This window comes from Bos mutus, chromosome 7 (assembly GCF_027580195.1).
Source record: "Bos mutus isolate GX-2022 chromosome 7, NWIPB_WYAK_1.1, whole genome shotgun sequence".
Lineage (NCBI taxonomy): Eukaryota > Metazoa > Chordata > Mammalia > Artiodactyla > Bovidae > Bos > Bos mutus.
This window is the reverse complement of record NC_091623.1, coordinates 12581142-12606184: the sequence shown is the minus strand read 5'-3', so window position 1 is coordinate 12606184 and position 25043 is coordinate 12581142. Positions and strand designations below refer to the sequence as shown.

General features: G+C 37.5%; 1 protein-coding gene across 1 annotated transcript in view; it reads left to right on the top strand.

The window, feature by feature from the left end:
* The window catches only part of ACOT12 (acyl-CoA thioesterase 12), a 45432-nt gene that overhangs the window by 5265 nt on the left and 15124 nt on the right, over positions 1-25043 (top strand). Inside the window, exons 2-11 of the mRNA XM_005904546.2 lie at positions 2545-2614; positions 6426-6486; positions 9661-9762; positions 12486-12621; positions 16677-16833; positions 18372-18491; positions 20358-20508; positions 21019-21074; positions 21354-21417; positions 22081-22164. Coding sequence (XP_005904608.1) covers positions 2545-2614; positions 6426-6486; positions 9661-9762; positions 12486-12621; positions 16677-16833; positions 18372-18491; positions 20358-20508; positions 21019-21074; positions 21354-21417; positions 22081-22164 — 1001 coding nt within the window. The remainder of the gene's footprint in view (positions 1-2544; positions 2615-6425; positions 6487-9660; positions 9763-12485; positions 12622-16676; positions 16834-18371; positions 18492-20357; positions 20509-21018; positions 21075-21353; positions 21418-22080; positions 22165-25043) is intronic.

Below are 25043 nucleotides of genomic sequence, written 5' to 3'. Positions count from 1 at the left end.
ACGGCTGTTCTCATCAGGTGGCCGAAGTACTGGAGCTTCAGCATCCGTCCTTCTAATGAATATTCAGGGTTGATTTCCTTTAGGATTGACTGGTTTGATCTCCTTGCTGTCCAAGGGACTCTCAAGCACCTTCTCCTGCACCACAGTTCAAAAGTATCAATTCTTTGGCATTCAGCTTTCCTTATGGTCCAGCTCACATCCATACGTGACTGCTGGAAAAACCATAGCTTTGACTAGATGGACCTTTGTTGGCAGTGATGTCTCTGCTTTTTAACATGATGTCTAGGTTTGTCATACCTGTAGTCACCATCTGCAGTGATTTTGGAGCCCAAGAATTTAATCAATATTAGTTAAAAGAAGGAATGAAGAAGTCACCATCGTTTTGATCAATCATCATTCCTGGATTACATCCACTTAGCTACTACTATTACTCAGCTTCTCAGTTTTCCCAGGAAATCAGAAATAGCTTTAGGGGTCCTCCACTTTTACTGGCATACTGCATGAAGGACAATTAAAACCAAGAACCAGAAGAGATTGGTCCTGTCTAATTCATCTCTGTCACACTTACAAAGAAAAATGATCACACGTAAAATTTGTGGCCCTATGCTGGTTCCCCATATTTTAATTTTTCATTTTTAATTTAATGGCCCTTGAAAGTCTATAATATAGACCATGGCAACTGAGTCCCTAAAGCCCATATTCAGCCAAGAACTTCTCTAGGGAACATTTTTTGGTTGGCCTTTTTTCTCAGAGTTCCTATTGCTTCTACAGTCAAAATGACTATTTAGAACAATGTATTTGATCTTTCTAAGCCAAAATTGCCTCATTTGTAAAATGGAACTATTAACAGTATCAACCTCATATAATTAACATGCATACTTAGCTCAGTGCCAGACCAATAATAAATGATAATTATTATGATTATGTTTCTTTGTGATCCCTAATGCAATCTGGTATAGTGCTACATACACATAGAAGACGCCCAATATGTACAACAAAAAGTCTTTTTTTGCACTTCAGTCATCATTTAAATCACTCAAAATTTGGTAACTCATGTTGGTTACCAAATTGGTTGGCTACAGGGTTACACTTTATCAACAAGAGTAGTTTAATAAACATATCATTCCCTCATGTCAGGAAACTTTACAGCATATATTTGCAAGAGTTCCAATCATTCTCCAGAAAAAGAGCATTGACTATGACTTTTAATGAGTAGACTCATTAAAAGATAGGACTGATTCAGCTCAAAGTGTCTGAAAATCAATGGGAATTTAACAAATATTTGATACACTGAATTAAACTGAGCCCACCTTGAGCATTTCTAGAGTCTAATATATTTATGTGTCTTTTCTCTAATTGAACTTCAGACCTGGGAAGCCCATTCTCCCCTCTCCATCACTCACATACACAGTTCTGCTATGGTTAATTTTCTAGTAACTCAGTTTAGGTCATGTGCATATTTGGAAGAATAGCTATTTCCAGTGAGTAAAACAGAATGTCCCATTTTCTACAGAATTAGATCATAGGGAAAAATGTTTCACATACTTGCTCTCTGGAGTACTTTATCATATCTCTTTACCTGGGACTGTCAATATATATTACAATTAAAGTAATCCTCTATACACAGAGAATGCAGATTCAGTATAATTCACTATCTCTTTCTTTTTCATAATATGGAACTAGGAGTGAGGTCTGCAAAATTAAAATGGAGTTAAAATTTCTTTAAAAAGCTAATGCAGTCAGTCTGCTTAGGTTTTAATTGTTCCTCAGAATGAAATTCTGGAAAAAACACATGTCAAAAATTTTCCCAAAGAGGATAAATTCCGATACTTTTACATAAAGTAAAACCAACAACAACAACAACAAAAAAAACTCAACGAATTAAATAATGCAGACAGGGACCATGGAAATAATTGGAGCTCCTTCCTAACCTCTCACCCTACTCAACGCTTTCCTCCTCCAGCACAATTAATGCAAGTGAATTTCATATGGATTTAGTAGTAATAAGTACATAATGATTAAATACTTACTACATGCCCATCTCTATTTCTCTGATGCCGAGATAAGTTTCTCTCTGATTTGGGATATGACCTTGAAGTCTTCTGTACTGTTCAGTGCTTACACTGGTTAAGTGGTTTAAATACATTCAGCTACTGGTTATGTGGGACAATGGATACAGCTCTGATGCATTGTTTTTTTAAAGAGGGGTAGTACTTGACAAAATGGAAGTTGACACCAACTTATTGAAGTTACTATTCAAGTAGCTAGATATGCTGGGTATTGGTATTGAATTTCAAATCAAAGACAGTGTAAATTAAAACTTTGCAGGAAGTACAGTAACTTCCACGCAGTAGAAAAATAACTTTTCAAGCAAAGGAACTGTTATCAATCCAGTTCATTCAGAAGTGTGGGTACAGCGTTCCTGTACTGAATAGAGGGATGAGTTACTAGAATAAACCCACTTTTTTTGTTCCTCTTCCTGTATGCTGAAGTATTTAAACATAACTAATCCAGCCCTTTTTTTTTTTAACCTATTTTTTGAAGCTGAAAAGCATGCTGGCGTTTCCTGTGTCACAGCCTCAGTGGATGACATACAATTTGAAGCGACAGCTAGGTAAGTGGCATTGCTTTATCATGCCTTTCCCCTGGGTTTATTAGTTCATTTACAACATGTATTTGTGGCACCTAAGCTAACTCATTTGCAGTCATGGATCCAATTTGTTAATAAGTAATATTTGAGCCAATGTAAATCAGTAGATAATAATAATTTCAGGACCTACTTTTAGTAAATACTCGGTGTAAAATTTATAGCCCTGATTTGTTAAGAAATAGGTCTCAGCATTAAATGCCTTTTGATATAAGGCATTACAGGATTTATAAAAGCTGATTCTTAAATGGTTCCTTCCTTTACTAAGAATAATTAATGATAATAAGTATCTCTATAGTGGTGAATTTCATCATTAGGTTGTTGGGTAAATATTAATTATTCTCAGTAGGGATGTTAAATTATGAAAAACATGTTATATGTGGGAATGTGTATATTTTACCATTTCTTATTGTAGAAAACTTCAAGATATACAAATCTTTCAGCCATATACAAAAGAAGAGAGAATAGTACCATGGATCCCCAACGACCCAGCACCTAACAACAACAATAATCAATTCATGGATGATATTGTTTCATCAATACCCCTCCATAATCCCCCACGCACCTGGACTATTTTTAAGCAAATCCCATAATCATCTCTGAATATTTCATATATACTTCTAAAAAACATGGGCTCTTTTAGAAAACATAATAACATAGACACAATAGCATTAACAAAAACTATCATTCCCAATAGTCTTAAAAAAATGTTTGTCTGTTTTTTAATTTAAACAATCGGTCTATTGAATCAGGAACCAATATGGCTGACATGACCTTTAACATAAAATTTGCGTTTTCTTCTTTTCTCTTGCAATTTATTTTTTAAAGAAATCTGGTCTTTTGTCCTATACAGGTACTACATTTGTATCTGCTCACTGTATCCCTGTTTAACATGTTCACTGATACAGGGTTGGTCATTATTTCTATACCTTTCTGATGGCAGAATTAGGAATTTTATTTTTTTAAGAGGTCATATAAATAATTCTAATGAACTAGGGTCATATAGTTTTATTTAATTTATTTTATTTTATGTTTGTATCTCTTTTTCTTTCTGAATATATTGATCCTGAAAGACATAAACATAACTTACCAAAAAAAAAAGGAAGAGAGGACATTGTCTGCTAGTTGCCACCAGTTTTCAAACCCTAGAGAGTCTGTCCACTGAGATGCCCAGTTCATCTCTCCAATCTTCAGCTTACAGTTATCTATCTGGCACTTATCCATTTATATAAAAACAAAATTAAGTTAAATAAAACCACACGCATAAAAAATTACACCTTCAAAGCTAATCCAAAAGAAATTTTTGGTAGGCATTCGAACTGTAGATATGGAGAGACCTTCAGAACTCAGTGCAGTCATCTTTGTACTGATAAGAACCCGAGGCCTAAGCCCCATAGCCAGCCAAAGGTCAGAGGGCAGCCAAAGGTCAGAGGGCACTTACAGCCTGGATCTTCTTACGGTCTATCCAGTGCTTTCCCAACCCACTTCTTCTATCTTTGTGATCAGCAACCTTTATTGAACATCCCCTGACACTTGTTCTCATAGTCTGCTGCAGTGTCTGAAAGAGCCTTTGACAGATACAGATACAGATGAAGATCTGTAAATACAGATGAAGGTCTGCTGACTCAGTGCAGACACTATGTGATTTTTTTCCCTCAAGTAGAAAAAGCTGACATGTGTCTTTATCTCAACAAAATTACAGATTACTGAAAATGCAAACTTATTTGAGAACACATTGAAGACCCATTATTAAGCTTAGGAAAGCCAACAGTGTTTTACAATAAAATATCTATTATGTACTTTCCAATCCCAAATTCTATAACTTAGACTTAACAAGTAATCTCAGCATTGAATTGGAGTTTGCTGTCTGTACTGCGTTGTGTTTGTGTTATCAGAAAGGACTTGTGGCCACGAAAACGCACGGGACCCACACCATTAAAAAATAAGAAAATTGAAAGCTACCTATAGAAAGCCATATAATTCGGTCAAAAGCCATATTAGATATTTTTAACTCACAAATATATATTGCATATACCAAAAGTACTGGTCTAGACTCAAGAGAATACGTGAGTGATTATGACACAATTCTGGAGTGTGGCAGTCGTTCAGTCTGGTAAGAAAGTCAGACAAATATATAGTCATCAGAATAGAGGATGCATGCCTATGGTGAGATATAAGTTCTGGGAGGTACATGTTGACTAGAGAATCAATGAGTGTTTCATGATGGAGGCAGTATTTAATATGGGCCTTAAATGAGGTATAGATTTTCACTAGTGAATAGGAAAAGGACTTCACAAGATGAGGTACATGTAAGAGCCTAAGCACTGAATTGGGAAGAAGTGGGTGTGCTTAGGAAAGGCCTGGTGTGCTAAGATGATGCCCTAGCAGTAGTGTGGGGTGGGTAACAGAAAGCCTTGAATGCCATGCCACGAAACTGATTTTACTTAGTTGGGACTTTAGCCGTTCCATTCATTGACAATTCAGTGTCAGAAGTTTAGTTTGGTGGAGAACCAAGTCCTAAGAATTTCTCTTGCCTTTAAAGGCTGGGCAGAGATCACAAGAGTGACTGAGAGTGAATGAGGGATGAAACCCCCAAACTTTTAAACCTGGCAAAACCCTAATCTTTGAAAACCCATCTCAGATGTTACCTCTTCTATGACTTCTTCCCTGACTTTCTGAATTAGTCACTTCTGGGTGCTTTTGTAATACCTGATTTTTTTCTTCTTTTTGAAAAATGTCATAGCATTACACTTCATCTATATCCTCGTGTCCCAAGTGAAGACCAGTCTCCTTGATGTCAGCAACCTTGTCTTATTAATCACTGTATCCTGAGGTCTTAGCTTAGTGCCAGGACTAGTTGGAACTCAGTTAAATGTTATGAGCTGGAAAAAGAAAAAGATTATTATAGGAAGCTTGAATATGGAGGGGAAGAGAAAAGAATCTTGGGATAGAATAAACTTGAGAGTTAAGATTTTTAGAAAGGAAAAGGCTTGAACATTTTCATAGACTGATAAGGAGTCGAGGAAGGGGCAGAGACTGAGGTTACAAGAGTAAAGAGCTCTCTAAAGCAGGCCATGGGTGGAGGAGGAAAGGTTAAGAGAGGGGTGGGATCAAAGGCACATGTAAAGAAAGGGGTCTGGAAGAGACCTAGTTTTCTTCCTCTGAAAGAAAAGATTGAGAAGAACACTGAGAATGCAGTTCACCTCTGAAGGAAGGGAGAAAAGCTGAGGAGGCTTGATAGACTCTTAGGTGAGCGAGGGGCCTAAACACAAAAGCTTTGAAACAACTTGTGGTTACATGATCAGAGTTCCAGAAAGAATGTGGAGTGAATGAATCATCTGGCAACACTGAGTGCTCCTATAAACCTAGTGAAGCTATTCCATTTGTTTGCCTGCTTGCTTGCTTGTATGTCTATCCATTTATTTGTTAACCAACATTTTAAAATATCAATTGCATAGGTTTGCACGTGTTTGTTGTAACTTCTGTTTAGGAAACAACTGTGGTACAAGGTGTAGATTTGGAAATCATTTTGCACATCATCTTAGCAAAGGCCCTTTTCTGTTAAGAGGCTAGTCAGCTGACACATGTATGGTTTACAAAGATCTGTGTTTGTTTTTGCTGCTGTCTCGTTATGTTATCATTAGTTTGCATTTTTCATGCATGAGCATTATCAACATGGTAAGATGGAACTGTTCGATGGCACACATATTTAAGTAAATCTTCAAGTCTGAAATGAGATGTGCTAGAATTACTGAGGGTTTTTTTTTTTTTCCACTAGAGTTGGACAAGTTATAACCATCAAAGCAAAAGTTAGTAGAGCGTTCAGCACAAGCATGGAGGTAAGAGGCTCCCTTTTCTTCCTACTGCCTGTTGGGGCTCATCTCTTTATTGTTTACAGAGGGCAGAGGAGGAAGCCTGGAATAACTTAAGCGTTTATGAGATTCTGAATTTCAGAAGGCCCTTGAATCTGTAGTCAGGCTCACAGGTAAATAAGGAGACTATGTTTCCCTGCTACTAAAATTAAATGTGATGCAATGAATGGTTTTTACAGAGAAGGATACACAGAAAGTAAACATACAAGGGAGAAAGGCGCCCTTGGTTCTTTGCCAGGTATGGGTTTTATTTATTAATTATTCTGACTCTATTAATATTCTAACTCTACTTTTTCTCCATCTCCTTACGCCTAACGAAAACCAGCCCCACAATTAACTAGTTTTTGAAAGGCAGAGTAATTGGAGCAAGAAGGGAAGCTTAGACTTTTCTTCTTCATCTACTTAGTTTTCTTCTCTTTACTATAGTTATGAATACAAAATTCTCAGAAATGCAAAAGTCTCAATACAGGTTAAAATAGCAGGAAAGGATTTCCTGGATCCCACATTGCAACCTGTAGGTTGGTTAGTAGCAGTCCCTTTGCTCTCTGGGCACAAATGACATGTATTTGTATCTTAGTTTCACAGATTAGGTGCCTCAAGTAACAGAAACTGATTGCCTCCCTGTTCTGCAGGCTAGCAGCCTAAATCAGGGTGTTAGTAGGGGAGGTTCCTTTCAAGGGCTATGGGAGAGAATCTGCCCCCATCCTCTCTCCTGACCCCTGGTGGTTTGCCAGTGACTTGCTTCACCCCAATCTCAGCCTCTGTATGAACATGCTGTTCTCCCTGTGTTGATGTGTCCACATTTTCCTTTTCAGAAGGACATCAGTCATATGGGATCAGAAGTCCATCCTACTCCAGAAGGACCTTGTCTTAAATAATTACACCCCATTTTCAAATAAGGTTACATTCTGAGGTACCAGATTTGGTGGGGGACACAAATTAACCCATAACAGAACTGTTTTGGTAATAACCATACCTATGGTGATGGCTTTACCCTGATTTAGTCCTCACTTTCCCCTAGTATCTATATAAACAGGGTACTAAAAACTTGAAGAAATCAGAAAGGTTATACAAACTTGTGGATAAAATGAGCCATGTCGGACAGTATAACAGTGCTTCTGGATTCTGATTCTCAACTATAGGGCTCTTGATCTCTGCACACAGTAGCCTCTGGGCCTGGCCTTTCTCCTGATAGTACTCTCCCTCTATTCAGCCCATGCATAGATGAAAGTTCCCTTTCTTTTCTCCTGTCCTTTTCCCTGAGACCAGCCAGAATTTCCAAAGGAAGTTTGACTAAAATCTAAGAAAAGAACAGAAAAGAGAAAAAACAAAACACCCAGTGAATGGAAAATATAGATTTCTGATCTGAAGAAAAATAAATACTAGCCCCATTTAGGGCTAATCTAGTCCCTCTACAAAGTTGTGGTCCTCTGTGGTCTCTATGAATGTGTTGTGTATTCAGTGAGGTCTGGCTGGAGGGAACACCAGATTCCCAGGCTGTGAACTCTTGGAATTTTTACAAGAGCTCAATTTACAATCGTTTCTCAGAAACTGTTCTTTTCTGGCTTTGTGAAATTTCACCCTACACAGGCTCAGACTGGTATCAACCCAAACACTCAACAGGGACAATATGCACATACCTGGGATTCTTCCCTTTTGTAGCTCCTTCCTTTCTGGGACAGTCTCAGCTGCCTTGATCTTGATTTCTGGGTCCTCATTTCAGTGTTTCCCATTTCCCCTCCTTGGTCATCGTCTGGGAACTGCCTGCAGAATGAGAGCCCAGCAAGTGCTCCCCTCATTTATCCTCCCTTTCCGTGGAGATCCAGCTCTGCATTGCCTGCTGTCCTAGGTGTGAAAACAGTTGCTTCCTATACTTGGTCCGATTTTCCAGTTGTTTTCACGACATAGTTCCAAACTGACCTACTGTGTCATGACAAAAAGTGAAATTCTCCTGGCATATGTTTTTGAGACATTTGGTCATTAACTATTCTAATAGAAGACAAGGTTCAGATCTTGCTTTAACTCTCCAAAACTGTTGCTTTGTTTTTACTGTTAGTTGTCTATTTTTCATTTGTCTATTTCTCTGAAAGTAGAAAGTTATATGGGTGAGAGTTGTTGGGAATTAGAATGGATGGTTTAAATCTGGTTGATCACCATCTAGTTAACTCACATTTACCATGCAAATACTAACTTGGTTTCATAAGTTAAGTGACTCACTGACTGATGTTTATTTCTGTGCATGATGTACTTGGTGAAGATGAAGAAATAGATACTATCATTGATAGCACAGTGCTGAACTAAGATGGGCGAGGTTGACCACTGTTTCAAGAAGATAGTATTATTTCTCTGGGCTGTGTTCCCAAGTTTACCTATACTTCTGCAGAGTGTGATCATGATAAGGACCTAAGCTTCAGAGTTCTTCATATGGGAAATCCAGTCCACTGTGTTATCACCATAGAGTGTCTTAGCCAATTCTTGCTAATCCTGAAAAAGAAAACTCCTGAAAGAGGAAACAAAGCTGCAAATAACATGACTATAAATAACATTCTATCCATGTCAACTTGGTTATAAAACTGAGACTGAAGATTAAAAATAGTTATGGTACACCTCTCTGAGGGGCTATACGGCATTTGTTAACATCTTATTTTCAAAAGCACATTTAGTAATAATAGGATTTGAAAATGTTTAATAAATACCCCAAAGTTGTAAGATATAAAACTGTAGTCTTTTGTGTGTGTGTATACAGATACATATACATACAGATCTATATACATAGACACACAGTTCATATATATGTATAACACCAGGAGAAAATTTATATAAAGGTTAGTAATTATTAATTTGGGTGACAGGATTAGTGATAATATTTACTCTTGATAGTCAGATTCCATTTTTATCATTTATTTTTACACTTAACAAAATTTTCCATGGTAAATATACTATTTTCTATAATCAGAGAAGATATCTTTTTCAGTTTAATAGAAAATCATGGAGAGGACAATACTGACTAAAAGTAAATTAAAATACTGGTTTTTTTCAAAAAAACAAAACAATGGTGAAGCGCATAAATGAATGTTCAATGCCGCAGTGTCATCTGTTGTCTGGATGACTGAAAATGTTTTATTTTTCTTTCCACTGCAGATCAGCATCAAGGTTACAGTAGAGGACATGCTCACTGGCACTGAGAAACTTGTTAGTGTGGCTTTCTCTACCTTTGTAGCCAAACCAGTTGGAAAAGAAAAGGTAAATTTCTGTCTGAAAAGTATCTAGCATATGATTCAGGGACTCATTAACAGAATTACCAGCATCAGAATTGTTACAGGTAAGGGACATTTCTCTCTTACCAGGAATACACTTTCCCAAGACTTGTTATTCACCAATACTTACTGTAACTGTCACCAATACCACAGTATTAACTACCTTAGAAAAAATGAGAGATGTAGCCAGTTTGTGAAAGAGGGAAAAAACATTGTGTTTTAAGTGGTCTGAAGGTCATATCAGTTTCCCAAAAATATTGCTTACTGGTTTGATTCTTTTGTGGTTATATAACTCAAAATTGAGTTAAAATATTTTTTAAAGCAAGAGCATTTTAGCTACCAATTGTGCATTATGGTCCAATCACTTTTTCAAACCTAAAGGAATAATGTCAAAGTTGCTGAGTTACTGAAGTTTGAAAACAAGCTGCAGGCCATATGGTGTACAAACACCCTTAATAGAGATATGTTGGCCTGATGTGGGGATTCCAGTGGGCTTGCCTGGCGCTGGCCCAGAGCAGCTTGTCCTTTGTCTACTGCAGACTTACTATAATTTCTTGGATTTTCTTTTTAGAGCCAGGATACCTATGGGAGGACCCACACTTAGTATAAGCATTTTAAAATGTAATAATTCAATTTAGAACTCAAATCTTTCACTTGAAGGATCGCTTTAGAAGTGGGCACAGTGGCTTCTCCTAGCTCCACAAGTACTATTCACTCTGCAAAAGTCTTCCTCCCATGGAAGAACCAGCTGGGACAAAGCAAAGCTCTCCCTGTACCCAAAAGAAGCAGTCACCAGCAACTCCTCACTTGGACCAGGAGGCACACAGATGGGCCAGGGCCTAGTTAGGCCATGGTGGTGCCTGGGTGGCAGGTGTCTCTGCAGTTTTGTATACTGGGACACTTCTTCCACTCTCTGTCTGATATAAAATAGACCACAAAGCAAATCCCCATTGTCCGGGGGCGTTGTTTTTTCAAACTGAAGTTCATAACACTTATTGTATTATAAAAATGCAGCTTTCTGGGCTGTATCTCAGACCTATTGAATTAGAATCACTAGTATAGGAGTTTGGAATCTGTACTTTGACAAAGCATCCTAGGGATCCTATGTTCACTAAAATCATTGAGACACTGAGACAGGTCTTGTCAAACATTCTGTTTTTCCTGGAATCCCCTCTGAATCTCCAAACTTTTGTGAATGAGAGAATACAGGGGTGGTTGCAGAGTTCTCATATCTGAGAGGAAGTGACAGAAAGGAATCCACCTCCCCAAATCATTCCTTCACATGGAGGAGAAAACGAAGCCCATCATTTTCCCCCTCCAGCTTCAGGGACTCATGGAATAAGAATAGAATAGCCACACTTCCGTCCAGTCTCTGCTGAGCCTAAAGATCTGTTTTCCAACAGTGCTTCTGAGAAAGCAAGTGCCCTGAGTGCTGCCATAATTGGTTAGCTCAGATAACCTTTATTGTAAAGCACCTCATTTTCTAGTTGGTAACATTCTTACTCAGTAGCACACCATTAAGAGAGCCATGAAAAATCAGTGGTTTGAACCGACAGGGCTACCTGGGTCTCTGTCCATAGTGAGTTCATTCCAGGATGAGATGGGCAATGATTAACTCAATCTAGTCCAACAATGACACGGGCCAGATCATAGAACGCTTCCCAAGACTCCACAGGGCATGCTCGTGCTAGGCCTTACTGAAGCTAAAGGAAAGGACACAGCAGGAGAAAGAAAGCACAGCAAATACCCGAGAGGTTCAAGACGTCCAGCCACAGCTCTTAGGGATCTCTTCAGCACACAAAATGTACTTCATCTACAGATTGGAAAGCCGAAACATTAGTTTACCAGGTGGTCTTCTGCACCCCATGGGCCACACAACTAAAATAAAGCTATGTAATTAGTTAAACCAGTATAAGCTATTAGTCATTACATTCCTAAACAAGTTGGATGAAGTCATCCAGGGGAGTTTGACTTTAACCATGTATTCGAAATCGCTACCCATTTCATCATTATCTTGGTCAAGGGTCAGCCTTCACGTGGCCTGTAAATAAGCATGGAGCTCTCCCAGTCCAGCTGCAAGGTGACTCACACACAGGACAGCACTCAGGCATTTCTGGAAGAACTTGAGCCCTTGCTCTGTTGCATCACATTTCCAGGTTTCTGGAGGTCAGCTGGAGCTTTAGTCTGATATACTGATTCTTTCAGTTTGCTTATTAGATAATGTTCCCATAATGTGATGAAATTTCCAAACAGGGAACATCATGATAGCTTTCTCTAGAATATCTTTCTTCTCTCCCTCTGATATCTTAATTTTTCAAAAGGTAGAAAACATTTCTTGATAAGAATTTAGTGGAGTCAAAGTCCCTCTCCTCATTCATTAATTTGAAGAATAGTTTATTTTGTAATTCTGTTGAAAATTTTTTAAATCAGGGAAAATTAATATTTGGAAAACTTTTTAAAGGCCCATATTATATGAACAAATTATGAAGCCTACATTGATTTTTTTAGTTTAAAAATATTTTAAGAAAAAAATCAAGACAAAATAAAATGTACACATCCATTATATGTACATTAAATATACATATCCATAAATGCTCTATTTACTTTGAGTTAGAAAATAATGTGGCATATTATTTGCTTTTGCAAAGTTCATGTTGTGCTTTTATAATTAAACAAGGCAATGAAAGATAAATGTTTTTCTTTTTCTAGATTCAATTAAAACCAGTCACACTTCTAACTGAACAAGATCATGTGGAACACAATCTGGCTTCTGAGAGAAGGAAAGTTCGATTACAACATGAAGATACCTTTAAAAACTTGATGAAGGAAAGTGGCAAGTTTGATGGTTAGTAAATCTATTTATAGGAACTTTAATTATATGATTGTGATCATATTCTGGAGGAGGTTCCATGTGCACTTGAAAAGAATGTGCATTCTGCTGCTGTCCTGATCCTTTGTGGTAGTGAGACAGAAAATCAAAGACAGAATAACCTCAATTTAGGTCAAAGTTCCTGACCGAAGAAATGTGGGATAAATGTAACATTGTCCAAGAGGAATGACAAAATACTTAAATACATCCAAAGTACAAGAACTGAAATTGACCTCCAGATGAGTATGTCCCAGCTGGAAACCTGTAGAAAGGATGAGGTTTGTTACTGTCCTTAACATGGGTGCACAGCCAAAGCTCTGAGCCCAGACTGGTCTCTAGTCTAAACCTGGGAGTGCCCCATTTCCCCAACGATTGGCAATTACCTCCAAATAGGCATACTTCTGCACCAAGGTCCCCTATACTCAATACCTTCCTGCATACATTTCCTAGATGATCCTTACCCACTTGCGACCTGCCCTAGTACACAGCTCTATGTACCCCAGTGTATGCCATGTATGTCTTCATAGGAATCAAGTAAATTTTTCTTTAGTTATCCATCAGAAAAGGAGTTGCCTCATATCTGAGTCTTTACAATGTCTCTCACAGTATAAGGTCTTTTCTTATTTTTTTAATTTTATCCTGGGAACACAATATTCAATTACACACCTTTCTTTTTTTTTTTAATTTAGCTATATATTGTAGATAATTTATATTAATTTATTTTGAACCAAAAAAAGTGCCATTTGAGTAAGAGAAATTAACCTTAAAAATATCTCAATCAGTACTAGTTTGGGATGTTTATAAAAAATTATCTAGCAAAATCAGTACTTAAAAAAGACAGAAGTTGGAAAGATTTAAGAATTTAAGATTTCATATGCTTTTTAAGGATTACTTTAGGAAGCAATCCAATTCTGATTACAGCAATATGGTGGACTCGCAGTCTGAAAAAAATCTAAAATTTCTGGATAAAATATTTACAAACACATCTCAGCAGGCAGAAAACTAAGAAAGAGGCTTCAAGTCCACAAATGATCAGAAACACAAATGCAGCAGTGTAAGGAGACACAGGAGCTGGCATTTGCTAAGGAGGACCCTGTAGGTGGTAGACCCTGAGCTGTGTTTTAAGGGCCCTGCCTGAGCTCAGGAGGCACAGTCAAGTGGGAAGGTGGATCAGGGAACCAGACCTGGAGCTGAAACACCTCCAAAATGATACCCTCAGTGGGTCAACTGGAAAAACCATGCCTCTGAGAGCTCTGGTTGGCATGCTTTCCACTTAGCCCTATGTGGAATGGAAAAACACTTGTTTCTCTTTGAGGATTCAATCACAACTGCATTCTCAAGCATATTTGGTGTCAGAATTCACATAATTTGTTTGGCTTAAAACAGACCAAGTAAAACCTAGTGTGAATTCATACTGTGTTAAGTACCCACGGGTGATCTGCAGCCACAAATGCAAATCCTCTGTGCATTTAAATCCTTAAATCCATAACTTTAAGCCCAGTCCTCAAGAACTCCCACAGATAGAGATCCAAGGAATGTGAGCTCTTAGACAAGAATCATAAGACAAAAGTAAGTGACCTGAATTCAGAAAAGGACCAGACAACAGAATGAAGCCTGCAATGAAAACTAAAGAAATAGAATTTACCACATAAAGAATCTGAAGTAAAAGGTTAATATATTTTAAGAAATAAAAGAGTATCAAAAGTATTATGTAGGAACAAGAAAATGACCTAGAACATTAGATGAAGAAGCAAAAAGAATTTCTATACAAAAAGAATATAAAATAACAAAAATTTAAAACTAAATAATGAAACAGCATCTAAGACAGTAAACTGGAAAGTAAATCTGAAGGAGTTACCTAGAATGGAGATGGATAAACAAGGAAATGGAAACTATACAAGAGATTAGAAGACAGAGAGAATGGAGTAAGAAGTCTAACAAGCATCTAATCAAAGTTCCAAGAAGAGAGGAGAGAAAGAATAGGAGAGAAGTAACATTTGAAGCAAACAATATAGATATTTTATTAAGAGGTAACATGAAAGTTTAATATGCATTTGAAAAGATTTTGGACCTCATTATTAATCAGGGAAATTCAAACTATAACCACCATGAGACCCTATATCACACCCACACACACAACTGGAAAAACTGAATACTATACTAATACTATAGTATTTAGTATAGAATACTAATTTCAGTTAATTAGTATCCACAATACTAATTAAGTGAAAATGAAGAGCTGGGGAAACTACTGTAAAAAATAGAAGTATGAATCAGTACAATCATTTTGTTACCTAAAAATATCCTGTTGATAGTAAGGACTGTGAATGTGGAATAAATCAGCAAAGTTAAGTTTATTCATACATCCATCCATTAATTCATTCAATAAATACTGACTGAGCACCTACATTCTGGAATTCTATTAGGATTTTAAAAAATCAGTCCTTACCCAAAGGAGCTCAGGATCTAGGAGGTCAGATAATGAAAGATCACACAAATAAACATAAAATTGTGACTGTGAAAGAAAGGTACAAGCAGGAGCTCATAACAGTGGAGTCAGCTGTGGAGGTCAAAAGAAAGCTTTCCCGAGGAAGTGGTAATGGAGATGGGCTTTTTGCTTCTTCAGTAAATGGAAGAAGGTGGTGGTGGCCAGCGAGACTGCTACTTACAGAGAGAGACCATGTACAAATGCCCTGATGCTGAAGATGGCATTTTAGTTATAGGAGCTGAAAAATGCTGGAGTGGCTGGAAGGGAGGGAGAGAGAGATCATGAAAAGATGTGATGGGGGAAGAAGGGTTGCTACTGGCATTCAGACTAGCTGGGGCTGGAGAGGTAGGCATAGGCCAGATAAGAAAGGAAGGGCTTGGGGGTCATAAGAATGATTCAGGCTTTTCCAATAGGCCAAGGGGAAGTCACTGTATGTTTTTAAGGAGGGGACTGAAATGATCAGTGAAATGCAGGGGGGAAAAAGTAAAAGAAAAAGACAGTTAATTAAAAATATAAAATTTACATTAGGAAATGGAACTAAAATCTCTGTAACCACACTTCTCTGCTGATTTACATATAAATGTGCCAAGAAGGGCTCCATTCCCAGTTACCAGCAACAGCTGGGCATATCTGTGTTCTCACACTGCCAGCTCAGCTCTGCCTCCAAGAGTACAACCAGCATGGCACCCCTGATCTGTGATTCCTCCCCCATCTCCTCAACAACAGCACGTGAGATTTAAGTCTAGCTGGTGATTCACTTGATGATGCAGGAAGTATAACTGAATACATTTTACTGCTTTGCAGCCAAAGTAAATGATTTTTCCATTGTTGAGAGGAAAAACCAATTTGTCAGTAAATGAAGCAGATATGATTCAAAAGAGGCAGAAAGACACTAAGAAGAACAATGTATTGTGTCTTTTCTGTTTGTGACTGCTTTCATTACAAAGCAGTCACCAGGGGAGGCCACATTCCCATTCTGAAGTTTACAGCAAACTGTTCCAGATTCTCAGTGTCCATGGCCCCTAAAGCTCAAATCCCTTTCTTTTCATTAACTTCATTAACATACCATAAATGGCCCATATTTAAAGTTATACTTGATAGGTGCTGAGACATGCATACTCCCACGAAACCATCACCACAATCAAGACAATAACATATCTGTCAATCCCAATTTCTTTCTGCCCTAACCTGCTGTAATCTGCCCCTTCTCCACCTGAAGCAACTCAAATTTAAACTTACTTGTTCTTTTGATCAAAATTCTAGTTGACTTATAAAATAGGTTGGAATACAGTCTCTAAAACACCCTTTCTGATTTCTTATCTTACCCAATTCACTGTTAAATAAAACCTATTCATTTCCTTGGGAGTTTTAAGTCTTGGGTAATAATATTTAATTTTTAACTAAGTATTATTATTTAATTAATAATATTTAATTTTTAGAAAATTAAAAATAATTTTTCTAAAAATCTCATGAGTTGAAGGAAAGGTTATAGCCTCAGGTTCTACATTTAACTCTACCGTTTTTGTTTATGTCTGCCTTTCAGATCCCATTTGTGATGAAGAGGAAGGAACAGTTTCCACAAAGGGCACCTCTGTTCAGAGCATTGAACTTGTCCTCCCACCCCACGCAAACCATCATGGAAACACATTTGGTGGCCAGATCATGGCTTGGATGGAGGCAGTGGCTACTATTTCTGCAAGGTTCTTGGTTTTAACCTTTGGTTTGTGATCTTGAGACTAGTCGGGAGAAGGCAGAAGGGTCTAAGACTGGCTACTGGTTGAGTCAAGGGAACAAGTAGAGAACAATGTTGCCTTTTATCAAACTGAGACAATGATCAGTCATTTTCCTGTTTACCTGAGAATTATTCCGTCCTTTCCTGAGTGTTAACGTTTAAATTCTTGGTTCAGAAATAAAAGGAAATGACAGTTCTTACAGTTATTCTGAATTATGACTGTTGACCTTGCAACTCTTGTAAAGATAGTTATGACAGAGTAGATGGAAAACAGAAATAGAAGACAGCCATTACACTTAAAAACAGTCAAGATACAAACTTTTTAAAAGGTGGTTCACAATTAGGTCTGACCTCTGAAGGTGCTGGTTAGAATCATTATGGCCAAAGGATTAATTGAAAAGTATGATGAGAAAGAGGGAAGAACTTGGAAAAGTACTTTTAAATGTTGCTAAGTTTCAAAAAGGGTAATTTCATTCTTAATGGAGCCATGTAGGTAACTGGGCAGCTTTAAAGAACACTGTAGTCTCTGAAAATGCATTTGAACAGGATCTGCCCTTCTGACAATTTTTGTAACCACTGAAAATTGTTAAGGTCTTATTTTCCCAAAATTAAAAGAATTTTATTTATTAATATGTCTATAGTTATGACTATAATTAGAAACCTGTGGTTATCCTAAAATTGTGCACAAATATAAGAGCTTGTTTTTAAAACGACATTGTCATTCTTAATGACAATAAAACATTTAAGCCTGTTCTACTATAAAGGCTTACGATGTAATTAACTATGGCAGAATCTGTTCACTTATGGTTAGCAGAATTCTGTACAGTAACCGAATGACTACAGTAGGAATCTAAAATGTAGACAATTATAGTAACTTTCTGAGATCAAATTTTCGTTATAGATTTTCAAAACTTCGCACACCAAAAAACTATAAAATGTGTACCTTGCAGCCTTTCAGGCTTTGTGCAGCAATGCAGGTAACTTTTTTTGTGGGGAAGAAAAATTGGTCTTGGACATGTGGGTGAATTTACATAACAGTGAAGCCAAGGAACTCATGTGAATGTCATCAGCTGAAAGTTCTCTTCACTGTTTCCCATGCCAACCTGGGAGTCACAGCTTCCTGTGACTGTAGTCCTGAGCTGTCCGGAGGAATGAAACTCTGAAATCAGAACCAAAGACAGGTGTCTGGTTTTTGGAGATACTTCCATAGGGCACAAAACAAGAACAGGACTGTCGCCACAAGAGCAGAAGCACCAGCATCTTGGGAAAGCCACCCACAGACTGGGACACTGTATTTCCTAAAATATTTGCAGATAATGTCACAGGACCACTCTCGACACACACAATCTAGTTATTTATTACCCTCTTGGGCTAAAAGAGATGTTCATTAGAAAGCACCCCAAACACAGGTCTATTGCATCCATTAAGCAAAGCAGTAGCTCCTGAAAACATTTTGGAGAATGATGACTTTCTTCTCTCTCTCTCTCCTTCCCTTTGTTTCACCAGCCGCCTGTGTCGAGCCCATCCTGTTCTGAAGTCTGTGGACATGTTTAAGTTCAGGGGACCATCTACAGTTGGAGACCGTCTTGTCTTCAACGCCATTGTCAACAACACATTTCAGACCTGGTAAAGCATGTCTGGTGCTCTTCAGTTCAGTTCAGTCGCTCAGTTGTGTCCGACTCTCTGCGACCCCATGAATCGCAGCATGCCAGGCCTCCCTGTCCATCACCAACTCCAGGAGTTCACCCAGACTCACGTCCATCGAGTCAGTGATGCCATCCAGCCATCTCATCCTCTGTCATCCCTTTCTCCTCCTGCCCCCAACCCCTCCCAGCATCAGGGTCTTTTCCAATGAGTCAACTCTTTGCATGAGGTAGCCAAAGTACTGGAGTTTCAGCTTTAGCATCATTCCTTCCAAAGAAATCCCAGGGCTGATCTCCTTCAGAATGGACTGGTTGGATCTCCTTGCAGTCCAAGGGACTCTCAGGAGTCTTCTCCAACACCACAGTTCAAAAGCATCAAGCTTCGGCGCTCAGCTTTCTTCACAGTCCAACTCTCACATCCATACATGACCACAGGAAAAACCATAGCCTTGACTAGACAGACCTTTGTTGGCAAATGTCTCTGCTTTTGAATATGCTATCTAGGTTGGTCATAACTTTCCTTCCAAGGAGTAAGCGTCTTTTAATTTCATGGCTGCAGTCACCATCTGCAGTGATTTTGGAGCCCAAAAAAATAAAGTCTGACACCATTTCCACTGTTTCCCCATCTATTTCCCATGAAGTGGTGGGACCAGATGCCATGATCTTCGTTTTCTGAATGTTGAGTTTTAAGCCAACTTTTTTCACTCTCCTCTTTCACCTTCATCAAGAGACTTTTTAGTTCCTCTTCACTTTCTGCCATAAGGGTGGTGTCATCTGCATATCTGAGGTTATTGATATTTCTCCCGGCAATCTTGATTCCAGCTTGTGCTTCTTCCAGCCCAGTGCTTCTTCCAGCCCAGTGTTTCTCATGATGTACTCTGCATACAAGTTAAATAAGCAGGGTGACAATATACAGCCTTGACGAACTCCTTTTCCTATTTGGAACCAGTCTGTTGTTCCATGTCCAGTTCTAACTGTTGCTTCCTGACCTGCATACAAATTTCTCAAGCACCTGGTGCTCTTAGATTGCTAGAAAATGAATTCAAACTTGCACATAAGCAATGTTCTTTGTTTTATCTCAACCTGGAGGTGAGTATAGGGAATACTTTAAAATAACCACATTCCTCCTAATTTTTTTTGAAATTTCATGTTCAAAATCTATTGACATACATATTAATCCTCTGTTCCACTGAGGCCTTCTTACACTGTTATGATAAGTTGGTTTTTATCTCATAATAAGGTTGACTATATTTCCCACTTGATCCAGGATGGTCTTGGTTTGTGTGTATCATAATCATTAATTCTTTCTTTCACTCTCAAAAGGATCCCATATGGTCAACAACTCATAATAGACCTGTCATTTATTACCATGAAGCCCAAAACACTTTCAGTTATTTTTATTATTCTTGACACACAAAGAAAGATTTAACTTGGTATTTTTTTCTTTTTAAATGTAAAAAAGAACATCTGTATTTCCTATCCAACTTCAGTGTTTGATGCTTTTAAATTATAGAACTATCGTTTTAGGAGAGAAAACTTGACTTTGGCATAATTTAACACCCTACCCCCCCATTACCAAAATTTATTCATGAATGTATATAAGGTTCCACTGGCCTTCTTTTACTACTTGAAAGTGGGAAAGTAAAGCAGACATGCTCCCAGGAGCCTGTACATAAGATCGATCGACTTGATGAAATGGATGTTAACTGCTGTGTAGATTAGCAGACAACAAAGAAACAACACAGGGTCCTCCTTCTCTTCCTTGCCTGGAGGAGCTGGTGGGGTGGTGGGCGGGGGAGGCCTAGCATGCTCAGGCTCTCTGCCCACTGCCCTTCTTGCCCTTCTGCAGTGTTGAAGTTGGAGTGCGCGTGGAGGCCTTTGACTGCCAGGAGTGGTCTAAGAGCCGGGGCCGTCACATCAACAGTGCTTTTCTCATTTATAATGCTGTCGATGATAAGGAAGAACTGATCACATTTCCCAAAATCAAACCCATGTCAAAGGTCAGTTATTAGCACATGCAGTTCAGTAATCAGATCACTTATTCTAGGTGAAGCTGTGGTACAGAGCTCCACCCAGAATCTTTTCCTGCATTGGCAACAACCTCGACGTCCATTCCCCTTTGCTTTTCTTTCTTTTTTGCCTCACAAAGTAAAATGATTCTTTTCCTCTTTTTCCAAATCACTCTGGTCTTTTATTTAAACAGCGAAAGCCCTGAAGACCCCACATCTATTCAGCCACATGCTGCTGGTGGAAGCATATGTCTTCCATGTCTCATTTCTGACTCTCTTTTCCCGCTTTATATCCAGTTCTCTATGCTGCTCTACATTCATCAGAATTAAGTCTTGTGGAATAAGCTGCCTTACTGCCAACTCTGACCTGAAGATAGTTCACGTAGAGACTCCTTGTCCCAGTTAGCCTATTCAACTGATTTAGGAGAGACAGACTTAAGGATTGTAGCACAGAAATATTAAGAATGTATTGATTTTACTTTTTTTTAAAATTTATTTAAGGATGATTTTCGACGGTATCGTGGAGCTCTCGCACGCAAGAGAATTCGCCTAGGCAGGTAAGGGGCTCAGGTATAAGATTTTATGGACTCTTATCTGACAAATTGCATAGCAAAGAGCCCTCTCTGGATCTCTATTCCCACATAATATAAAAAGAGAAGGTTTGATATTTTTTGAGTGTGGATGCTACTGTGATGAAAATTGTTCTTCCTGATTGTTCCACCAGTGAAGGCAGCTTTTTGTAACTGCTGATTTCACTTCAAGAAAGTGTCACAGTTATTGCTATGTGCTAGATACAGGGAAGAAAACTACTATTTAATATTTTCATTTTTTTCCAGAAAATATGTCATTTCCCACAAAGAAGAAGTTCCACTTTGCATATACTGGGATATTGGCAACCAGGTGACAGTTTTATGATCTGAAGTTCTTCATGTAAAAATCACTTCATTACAAAAACGGGAACCCCCTCATTTAACTGACTCATGTTGTGCCTACACAGGTTAGATGTAGAGGTGAATTATAGCAAGCTGTCATCTCAGAATGAAACAAAACCAATCTATGAGTAACTAGTCATCAGCCAGCTGCTTCACTGCCTTGTTTGAATTATCTACATAGTTACTGAGTTACAGACTCTGGTTGATCTGCATCAAATGCATTCAAACAACATAGGACGTTGAGATCTAGTGTCTCATCATGGTCTGTGCTGAATGACACGCCTTCTCAACAAAAAGTATTAGTCATTTTAATGTTTTGACCATGAAATGTAAAGGGAAATCCAAATTTACTTATTATACATTGATTACTAGTCACACTGAAGGGTATTCTTGTGTTTACTTAGGATATCAATTAAAATGATACTAATTTCCTAAGCATATAGGACTCACATGACTTATCTGAATTCTGAATTAAAGAGTCTGAGACAGAAATTAGTTAGTTAGAACTATAACTTAGTTCTAACTTCAACATCATCACTTTGGCTCTAACAGTATCCATTTTCTAAGCAGAAAATATTTGATCTCATATCTGTGCACTGAACTCACAGCTTTTCAATTATTTATACTTTAGGTATCCTTGAGTAATGGCAATGTGGAGGCTCTCAAAAGCCTGGCAGCCAAAAGTGGATGGGAGGTTACCAGTGCTGTGGAAAAGGTAGGAGGCATTCAGGTATACATACAACTCACTGCCCATCATGAATGAAAGTTGTCATGGTAGAGGTTGTTCTGCTACTTCTAATGCTGCTTTCAAGAAGGTAAAAGATGGAGATCAAGATGGCAGAGTACAAGGACACTGAGTCACCCTATGAACACATCAAAAATGCATCTATATGTGGAGCAATTCACAACACTGAAAACAAACTGGAGAGTGGCAGGAAGACTCTTATACAACAACTATGGCTATAAAGAAAGATCCACACAGAGTCAGGTAGGAAGAGAAAAAACGCCATCAGGTCAGGACCTGCGTCCCTAGGAGAGGACACCCCAGCCCTGAGTTCTCACCCTGAGAGAAGGAGTACCCTTAGCTGGTTTTAAAACCAGTGGGACTAACAGAAGGGCTGTATAAGAAACCTAAACTCTACTCTTAAAGGCATCAATGCTTCCTTATTCCTGGGAACAAGGCAAAGGATGCAGACTGAAACCTCCCACGGCTCTGCTCCACTGCAGTTCTCAACTAAGGCAAATAAAAATTCAGGACTGGAATAGGGAATTCTATCAAACATATAACAAAGAGGTAATACCTAGCATTCTCAAAATAAATTGAAGGGAACACTCCCAAATTCATTCTATAAGGCTATTGTTACTCTGACACCAAAATCAGACCAAGACACTCAAAAAAGAGAAAATTACAGGCCAGTATTTCTGATGAATATAAATGTAAAAATCCTCAACAAAATATTAGCAAGCTGAATCCAAAAATATATAAAAAAGGGATCATACATCAGGATTAAATGGGATTTATTCTAGGGATACAAAAATGGTTTAATATTTACAAATGAGTCAATGTGATATACCACATTAACAACAGGAAAGATAAAAATAATATGATCATCTCAATAAATGGATAAAAAGCATCTGACAAAATTCAACATCCATTCATGACAATAACTCTCATCCAAATTGGTATGAAAGGAACATATTTCAATATAATACAGATCATATATGATAAAATTAAAGCTAACATCATACTCAATAATAAAAAGGTAAAAGCTTTTCCTCTAAAGTCAGGAATAAGACACCATTTATTTAACCTACTATTGGAAATTCTAGCCACAGCAACTAGACAAGAAAAAGAAATAAAAGACATTCAAATTGGAAGGGAAGAAGTAAAACTATCTCTTGTTTCAGACATGATACTACATAAAGAAAACCCTAAGGTCTCCAACAAAATAACTATTGGAACTAACAAATGAATTCAGGAAAAGTTGCAGTATACAAGACTAATATACAGATTGCATTAATACAGATATAAGACTAATACTAATAATCTTTGCTGTACTCAAATAATGAACTATCAGAATGAAAAATCAAGAAAACAACCCATTAAAGTCACATAACAAAGAATAAAAAACCTAGAAATAAACTTAATTAAACAGGTGAAAAACATAGTCTCTGAAAACTATAAAACACTGAAAAATTTGATATAAAGAAATAAAGATATAAAGAAATGGAAAAATACAGTGTTCATGGACTGGAAGAATTAATATTGTTAAAATGACCATACTATCAAAAATAATCTGCAGATTTAATACAAATGCTGCCCAAATACCCATGACATTTTTCAGAGAAATAGAACAAATAATCCTAAAATTTGTATGGAACCACAAAAGACCCCAAATAGCCAAATCAATCCTGAGAAGAAAAGAATAAAGTTGGAGATATCATACACCCTGCTTTCAGAATACATTACAAAGCTACAGTAATCAAAACAGTATGGTACTGGCACAAAAACAGACACATATAACAATGGGACAAAATAGTGAGCCCCCAAATAAACCCATGCATTCATGGTCAATTAATTTATGACAAGAGGGCAAGGAGATATAATTGCAAAAGTCTCTTCAATAAGTGGCACTGGGAAAACTGTGCAACTGTAGTAAAAGGATGAAATTAAAACATCTTCTCAAACTGTATGTAGGAGTAACCTCAGATTAAAGACCTAAGAGTGGAAACCATAAAACTCCTAGCAGAAAATACATTAAAATGAAATACTCTTTAACATAAATCATATCAATATTTTTTTGGATCTATCTTCTAAGCAAAGGAAACAGAAACAACAACAAAAAAAGGACCTAATTAAGCTTAAAAATTTTCGCACAGCAAGAGAAATCATCAACAAAATGAAAAAACAACCTGCTGAATGGAAGAAAATATTTGCAAATGATATAACCTATATGGGGTTAACCTCCAAAATACATAAACAGCTCACATATAAGAAATATAAGAAAACCAAACAACCCAATTAAAAAATTGGCAAAGACCTGAATAGATAGTTTTCCAAAGACATACAGATGGCTAACAGGCAAATAAAAAGATGCTCAACAATCCGAATCATCAGACATACAAATCAAAACCACAATGAGTTATCATTTTACACCTGTCAGAACGCCTATCATCAAAAAGACCACAAATAAATATTGGTGAAGATGCAGAGAAAAGGGAACCCTATTACACTGTTTGTGGAAATGTAGACTGGTACAACCACTATGGAAAACAGTATAGCAGTTCCTCAGAAAACTGAAAATACTGCAGAACAACCATATGATTCAGCAATTCTACTACTGGGTATGTAGTGCATAAATATACACTTATATATATATTCATATATAGTCATATACACAGGAGTGTAATCTATAAAAATATTAAATCACTATGTTATATACCTGAAACTAACAGAATATTATAAATGAACTATATTTCAATTTTTTAAAAGGTAAAAAAGTCTTTGGGGAAAATTTTTTTAAGAGTCAAGTATCTTTCCAGCTCTGTCTCTATTCCCCTACCTGGGCTAATCTAAGGGCCTTCAAATCACCC